The 8,650-nt window shown below is 46.0% G+C and overlaps 1 protein-coding gene across 5 annotated transcripts in view; it reads left to right on the top strand.

Annotated features, from left to right (window-relative positions):
• The first annotated feature begins 3,229 nt into the window (after window positions 1–3,229).
• The window catches only part of LOC117755835 (AT-rich interactive domain-containing protein 1B-like), a 176,086-nt gene continuing 170,665 nt past the window's right edge, over window positions 3,230–8,650 (top strand). For all 5 annotated transcript variants that reach the window (XM_034575958.1, XM_034575956.1, XM_034575957.1 and 2 more), the window contains exon 1: window positions 3,230–4,840. In XM_034575958.1, the coding sequence (XP_034431849.1) occupies window positions 3,548–4,840 (1,293 nt within the window). In that variant the 5' untranslated portion in view covers window positions 3,230–3,547. The remainder of the gene's footprint in view (window positions 4,841–8,650) is intronic.

The raw sequence follows: 8,650 nt of genomic DNA, 5'->3' as shown, positions 1-8,650 counted from the left end.
AAGACTATGGATCAATTTGATGCACTTCCATAGGGTGTTTCTCACAATAGCTGGCTGGCTTCATGTCTCAGCTGCACACCCCTCCTTCTACTCCTTAGCCATCCACCTCTGATCTTAAACAATGTTGAACATTGCATATGCAGAATATACTACCATTCTGTCTCTCATACACACACAAACCATAATCTATGCATTCTGTCTCTGCATGCTCTTTTTCTTTCAAACACACCCACAGTGTGACACCGGGGCTACATCCGTCTGAGCTGTGTGTGTGTGTATCTGGGTGTGCATGTGTGTGTGTTTTGGGCTGACCCACTTTCTGTGCTTGGCCAGGCTTGTGCTTCTGCTGCTGCTGCTGTCTGCTGTCTGCTGTGCTGTTCTTTGCTGTGCTGCTAGAGGGAGATCCCTGCAGACTTCCCCCCAGAACAGACTCCAGCTCTTCTCCTGACAGACACTCACCGTGGCATGTTACCCCCCTGCAGATTGGAGACCTATGCCTCTCTGTCAGTGCGTGCATGTGCAACTGTGTGCTTGTGTGTGTGTGTGTTTCACATACACCTTGATTCAGACGTGCAAATGAGCACAAAATTGCATGCAAAGGCTGTAACAGCATTGTTGCCAACATGCACACACACATACACACATGCAAACACACACACATCAAAGCACATACCATCCCAGATCTGTATATTTTTAATTCTATCCTCCCTCCTCCGGCTCCTCCTCCTCTCTTCCCCGTGTTTGTCTGGAGTTATTGTTTCAATCTTGCTGCATCAGGGGGCCCCTGAAGGTTATAAATTAAACATAAATGCAAATGCGCTGAGCCATTGCCCTCCTCCACCTCCCTCCTCCTTCACACACACATCCTCGCCATTCAAACAGATCAGTGTGTCTGCGAATTAATAGGAGAACAGTGGGCTTTTTTTAATGAGCGAGAGAGGGAAATTAGAGTTGCAAAGCCACAGCGTGGCACACCCAGAGCTGCAGCCGAGGCAACGGCTTGAAAAGCCGGGCGCCATCATAGAATATGCTAATGCCCGAGGTCCCCACACTGTCAGCCTCAGTGTTGCTCTAGATGAGATCGGAGCTGAGGCTTTGATCTAGGACGCTGATGGGAGCCAGAATCATCATGTGCAAAAAAAAAGGACAGAGAGCAGGAATGGTGTGGATGAGGGTTGTTCTAATCAGAAAAGGTGCACATAACCAGTGATGATGACACTTAACATAGAAAATCCTAGATCATTTAAAGAGATGTAGTTTTGCCTGTACTCCTACACACTCTACAGCAGTCACTTTTTGTCACCTATACATTTTTCTCCCTTACAGGAGGATGTAAATACGATGTCTTCTCAGGTTGTCCTATAGATAAATAGCCATCTGTTCATGTTGATGCTATAGGCTGGGCCCGAGCATACTGAATGGTGAACGCCATGGAGACTTTGTAGTGTGTAGTTCTGCTTTTATTCTCAGCCATATGGGCTCATAAAGGCAAATGGGAGGGAAGGTTTCTGGGGATGTCAGTTACTTTTATTTGTCTCCAATGTGAGCTTCCATTTGGAAATATTGGATTATGCCTCTTGTCATGCGTGATATGAATTTGTGAAATATTACAAATTCATACTATGAAAGTTTTGTTCATATTCAGCACAGTATTACTGAAACACAAGGTGTGTTTCTGCTTATATATACATGCATAGACCTCTGTGTTTTTAATGCTCAAACTTGTACCAACAGTGTATCTCCAGCAGGGGTCTTCCCATTGTCATGGACATGGCCTCATCCTCCACTCTACACAAAGTATGAGGCAGAGTGAGTTGTTCCTCCTTGTTTTTTAAATGTGTGACATAAAGCAGGAGTTAGGTGTTAACGAATACATTCATCACTACACCTATACAGTCATCGACAGCACTATGGTCACCACTAACATCTGCCACATGGCATTACCAGCATCATCTTCCTCACATGTGTTCCCCCCATTTACCTTCATTGTCATTATCATTATCATGGCCATCCTCAGCACAACTCTCATCCCCAAATCCTTCTCTTCCCACCCCCTTACCCAAACCCCTCTTTCATCCGCAGCTCCCTCTGTTGATCAAATGCATCTGATCTCATCAAAGCAGACCCTCTGCTCATTCAAGTCCCAACAGACACCCCGGCTTCTTTACTAAGCACTATTTTACATTCATGTTTGAATGCCACTGATGGGAGAGCATATCTTATAGACTTTGGTTTTTGTGTGGTCCTATGCTGCAGCCTGGGGTTGATTTTTTTTTTCTTTCTATTTTTCTTTTTTCATTTCATTGTCATTATCAATTCAGACAAGTTTGTCTCTGACAAAGTAAATCCATGGGAGGAAATTAAAGAATGTAGCCTTTAAAGACCCTAATGAAGAATGGCTTTAATATTCATAGGTTATTACATTCCTATGGAGACTTATAATGAACTAATCGTAATGACATTTTTATCTGCTATCACACCGAATAGTTCTAAAGAATATTATACAGTTTATAGTTTGGTAATGTCCGTGGTTTCCCTCGTATTACAGGATTACTGTGCCTTGTTGAGGGGGGAACATTATTCCTTTACAGCCTGAGAAGAAGTGACTGGGAGCGGATGGCGCGGTGGATGAACTCTGCGGTGCAGATATTAGAACATTATAGCTGCTATAAAGTGTGATTATATTCTTATTCCGATGGCAACATTATTGCGCACAGCTTGTGGTTGCGTGTCCAACTCCTGTCAGAGCTGCAGAGAACTGGCTTGAGCCGAGGGACAGCGATGGTGGGGAGAGGGAAAATCAGGTCTGGATAACTGCGCAGAAACTCGCTTCGGCAAAGTTAAGATCTCTTCGTGCATTTATTTTCGGGATCTGTGCGGAGCGGAGCAGCAGCGTCCGTTCGTAATTTGGAAATCCATGATTTCACGGGTTATTGGTTGTTTAAAAAAATAAAATTCACCCTAAACTCACGGGAAGGAGTCATTCCCTGACCGTCTGACATGTAATTACTGGTCGAAATGTTTATGTTGGAATAAGAATTTGGACATGTATGTCATGTTAAAATACAACCACGTCGGTGTATCGTTTTTATTCTGAAATCTGTCCTTAAATCATCGTAAAAGAAACAAGAAAGAAAATGCGGCGTGCGTAATGGCTCGCTGCTCCAGTCCGGATTTTCCACGCGAGGCGCGCCGGAGCCCTGGAGGTGGATAAGCTGGTAGAGCCCGCTCTCTCTCATGCCATGCTGGGCCACAGGGGCTCCGGGAGACGCTGCTACATATTACCGAGAACCGGGATGGAGGAGAGGCGGAGGGGGGAAGAAAAAAGTTTCGTTTAAACCTGGCAGAGAAACTCTCAACATGAAGCCTCACTGACGCACCGTCTCACCACCGCCACAGCAACGCCAGCGCTAGAACAAAGCTTGCTTTTCCATTGAACATATTTTTCACCTCCCAGCTTGTGCTTTTCTTGCCCTCTTGTGTTATTTTCTGTGAGCGACGCTGGTCGGGGCTTGCTGTCACTGCGCGCTGAGATGTTGGAGTGACCATGGCTGCGCAAGTGGCATCGGCTCCGACCAGAACTAATAACAAAAATAAGAAATTATCCAGCGGTCTGGGTCCGGAGCTCAATTCGGGGAAATCCGGAGGAGGTGGAGGAGGAGGGACCGTGCAGCGAAGTGGACCGATGTTGGGAGCCGGAGATGGGACTCTGAATAATGTAGACCATCGCCGCCGTAACGAGCTCAACATGGTCCATTCAACTTCCACGACTCACGGCGCGCCGGACGGCCACGACAAGGATGGGAATAACCTCACGTCCGCGTCGGCGTCGACTAATTCAACCACTTCCTCGATGGAAGCGGGTTTGATCGCGAACCACAAGCTGAAATGTGTGGGGAGCGGAGATCCCCCTCAGTCCCAGCCGCTGCCTCAGCAGCAGCCACCGCCGCAATTTGGCCAATTTGCGCCACATCAGCAGCGACAGATCCAAAGTAACAACACCGCCAATAACAACGGCCAGGGGCCCCGTGGAGACCGGGGCATGGATCACCAGCACCACGGTGGCAAAGAGAACCTGTTGGGGGGGCAGGGGGAGCCACAGCAGCAGCAGCAGCAGCACATGCCAGGTAAAGGTGAGGGGGAGCTCACCTGTAAACCCGCGGAGAGGATGACGAGTACCAGGTACGATCATTCTAACTTAGGGCCAACTAGTAACAACTCCGAGTTTAACAACAACTATTACACTCCACGGCCCTGTTACGAGCAACATGGCGGACAGCAGCAACAAAGCAGTGGGATGGGGGTAACGCACTCCTCGGCACATAACAGCATGGAGAATTCCCACGAAGCAGGGTTCCACAACAACCAGTACAACCAGTACCCGGGGTACCGGGCGAGCTACGGCGGCGGGGCCTACGGGATGATGGGGCCCTCTGGGTGCCGGCAACCTGGGAACATGATGATGGGCAGCAACTCCTCAACAAGCCACGGCAAGTCTCCCCTGGGAGCGGGTTCGGGCGGCTTCCAGAGGTTCCCGGGACAAACCCAGCAGCAGCAGCAGCAGCCGCAGCAGCAGCCGCAGCAGCAGCAGCATCCCTCAGGGGCCACCCCGACCCTCAACCAGCTGCTCACGTCCCCCAGCCCGATGATGCGGGGTTATGGCGCTGCCTATCAAGACTACAGTGGCCCCACGGCGCAGCAGCAGGGCGCTATGGGCCTGGGGAAAGACGTGGGGCCCCAGTACGGACCCGCTTCGGCTCACGGCTGGGGAGGACAGCAAAGGAACCACCCTCACTCTCTGAGCCCGGGTAACGGAGGACAAGGCCTCGGCAGGACGCAGGTGAGCTTTGGAAACTTAAGTCAGGCGCTCTGGTGCACATCAGTGAACTTTAGTTTCCTTGCACTGGGATGTCACTCATAATACCTGGTGTTTTCTGTGTGTGTGTGTGTGTGTGTGTGTGTGTGTGTGTGTGTGTGTGTGTGTTGACCACAGTCAGTCTTTAGGTCCAGTAGCTTTGTGCTGGAGTTTGATTATAAAAATGAACATGGTTGTTTATCATATGTTGGTTATATGCAGGAAGAAAAACATATTTACACGCACGTAATTTTTATTTGTAAACACCAGACACCTGAGTTTCAGTATGACTGAAAAAAGGAAGGAGACCCTTATAAATAGCAGCTTCATTGATTTGGCTGTTTTAATTACGCTGTATTGTTAAAGACTGCACCAGAGGGTGTGTTTCCGTCAGCACGTTTCAATAGTTACTATTACAGTTGTTTATTCTCTGTGTTCCTCAATAGTTTTTGTCATAATTTATTAAAAACCAAGGTTAATGTTGGACAGATTCATCTCTTTGCCGACGTGGTGTCAGACACGTTGCGAAACGCCCTGTTTAGAGGACGTGTGGTACTCAATGCTTTTGTTTGTCAAAGTAAAAATCTCCTGTAGAAAAAACATGAATATAAAAAGCGTATTTTATATATTATTCCATATTACACATATTCTCCTGGCTTTTTTAAAGCAATCAGAAAAAATTCAAAGGCCGTGTCCCTCTCCGTGCGCTCCGTATCGAGCCGGAGCGCGTCTGTGCGCCTCGTCTATTCCCATGCAGCTCCGTTGAGGATTTGAATAGTGGAGGTAAACTGGATAAAAGCTCTCCGCACTCCTGGCTCACAGTTGACACCCAGTCTGCCATCTGATTGGCTCCCTGTGGCCCCACTGGGCAGATTGCACTCAGGGAAAAAAAGCCAGATTCTCGCAGGGATCTTTGGCTGTGGCGCTGTGGTGATGCTGCATTTGTGTCTGGTGGGAATGCTCGCGACTTGGAGGCTGTCCAACTCAATAATTGCAGTTTTATGAGGGTTTAGGTGGTTCCTGATTATTATTTTAATAGTCTTTGAACACAAAGAACAGATATTCAAAAACCCTGCAATGTCAGCCCTCAGTGAAAAATAGATAATGTGTTCTTTATATATAGTTTAAATCTTCTTTTTTTTGGTATGGTAAGCATTGTCCAGTATTTTTTATTCTATTTGATATAAATTGTCAATGCACAAAAAATGATCTAACACCTTTATCTTTTCGACTACATGTAATGTTAATGCCTTGTTAAACTATTTGTGCATTAACAGTCTGAAATATGAGAAAAGACTTACTTTTCCTGAAGCACTCTTACTCACAGCCACAGTTTTACATAATAACCCCTGAAGCTGACTTTTACTGTTGAGGCACTGCTGCAGCTGGGGTTGACTGCCTTGCTCGAGGGTACCCAAGCTGCAACAGATCAGGAAAGAAAGCAAGTGTTGCTAATTATTCAACTCTTCCTCCCTCTGAATTTGGGGGACTGCACTTAAGCGTCCCTCTGTGTCCATGAACCCAGTGCTGAAATACCTCTTGCGTCTGAAGGCACCCAGGGGAGCAGATAGCTGCCAGTCCAGGACTCCAAAATCAAAACATCACCACGTTTCTCCAGAAGAGCCTTTATTCTGCAGTTGTTTTTGATGCACTAAATTATGCGCACTGCTGGATGGCACATCTGGACGACTGGGGGGCTATAGTGGTTGAGCACAGCTTATATTGTCTGCCTCTCGCTAGACAAAAGTAGTTCATTAACCTACATTGTTTCAATCAAAGGCAATTTGCTTTGGATGCTGGGAAAATGAAGTGAACGTTTTAGCGTGGGAGGGTTTACTGTTGTATTGATTGTGTCAAATTATGTGCTGATAAGATGGTCACCAGAAATACACTAATCTCACTCTCACTAAAATAATTATTGGTGACTGTGTGTATTCGGTATAAAATATGCATATGAATCAAAGTAAACTTAATGAATGTCTGCTAGTCGACAGTTAAATACAGTTCTATGAGCCATATTCTAATGTATTCTTATTCAGTTTCTTAGCGCCAATGATTTCTACAAACCGATCCCTTACCCAAATCTTACATTTAACATTTTATGTTGCAAATGTTTTTTTTCCTTCCTTTTTTCAGTTTCCCAGTTTAGGAGTAATGGCATGTGCTACTGTGTTTTTTTTTTTTCTTGCCTCTACCAACATTTCAGCAGCAGTATATTCACGCTACAAAAGCCCTATGTTTAATTCATATTTGGAGCAGCAGCACTGCTCTCCTGTGCACTGACAGGCTGTGTGAGAAAGGTGAGCGGTGTAGTGCATAATACTGCCTCCAAATTGGCCCCGTGATATGACTGCGCTTCACTTCAGAGTGCGTTTGGTCGGAGCACGCCTCTGTCACCTGTTGGCACAGTTTCCCTCTTTCAAATTCAATTTCCCTCCCCACTGCCTCTCTTCAGGAGTGCACCTCATTTACACCGCTGCCCACCCCCCCCGCCCCAACACTCACTTGTCTGGCCTCTCACCAAAATGAACACAGAGCCCCAACACAATATGTGTGTATGTTTGTATGTGTGCACCTACACCAGAGTTACATGAGATATGTTATTTAGATGCGTTTGTGTGAGATGAATCCGCTCTCTCATCACAATGACATTGTCCTAGTTTTTTTAATTACTATGGCCTATTTGATTGAGGGAAAACAGAACAACATTCAATGTTTTCAGTTTGTGACCTTCTGTCTGAGCGTTTGTTTGAATGCACTTCAGCTGCTTCACACAATGTGTATGTGTTTTCCCTTCCTCGCTCACAGCATGTGTTCGTAAATATCAGAGCATATATGAAATCCTAATGACTTATTTAAGTTTATATCATAAATGAAACAGCATTTTCTGTCTGTAACAAGGGTTCGTCCTTTATCCACTAATCAGAACTCACGCAGAGAACAATAAAGGTAATTAGTAGATAATAATGAGAGCCTAGCAAGTTCGAAACAGTGTTGTTGCTTAGATAATTACAGCAGCAACTCATTTAGAATCTGACCTAATAAAACAAAAATGAATGGATATCTACAGTTTCTACTAATTTGGCAGCATTATGCTCAGTGTTTTGCCTTTGTTTTTCTTTTAAGAATTGAAATCAAAGCTCAGTAGTTCTACATATCAAAGACGAGACCCAAACCCATCCCTGGTAACTTGCTTACCTTGAAATGATCCCCTCTTGCAGTGCTCTCCAGTGCATACTGTTTACATTTCTCTCTTATGAATTATTAGTGTGATACGAACAAAGACTTTATAATGGGAGCTATGCATCAATGTCACATTGTATTATGCGGGTATCTCAGGGAGCCTTGTGCATAGTGATAGCCTGACTGTGGCTGCTGGAATCTAATTTATGGTACATGATCTGCATCGGACGGACAGCCCATGGGGTCTGGTCAGGAAATGGGCACGCAGGTGTGTTTGTGTGTTTTTGGGCCTCTCTTGTTACTGTGGGTGTGTGTCCTTGAGCGTGTCTTTTCTCTCTGTGTGTGTGTGTGTGTGTGTTTATGTTTACAGGCAGGAGCAGTCTAAAGCCCCCTCGTCAGCACTAAGCAGTCCAACCTCAACCCATCCCCTCTCACAATGTGCCTCTCTCTCTCTCTCTCTCTCTCTCTCCCCCTCTCTGTCTGCCATCTCTGCCCCCTCCCGTCAGTCGCTTGCTTACGTTGTTTTGTTTACATCTCTGTCTTGGCCAGCAAGCGCAGTGCTGATTAGCAACACCAGAGTGAAATTTTAATTTGCTCTGTTGCGTCCGATAA

Source organism: Hippoglossus hippoglossus, chromosome 22 (assembly GCF_009819705.1).
Source record: "Hippoglossus hippoglossus isolate fHipHip1 chromosome 22, fHipHip1.pri, whole genome shotgun sequence".
In the NCBI taxonomy this organism is placed as follows: Eukaryota; Metazoa; Chordata; class Actinopteri; order Pleuronectiformes; family Pleuronectidae; genus Hippoglossus; species Hippoglossus hippoglossus.
This window is presented reverse-complemented; position numbering and strand designations above follow the sequence as displayed.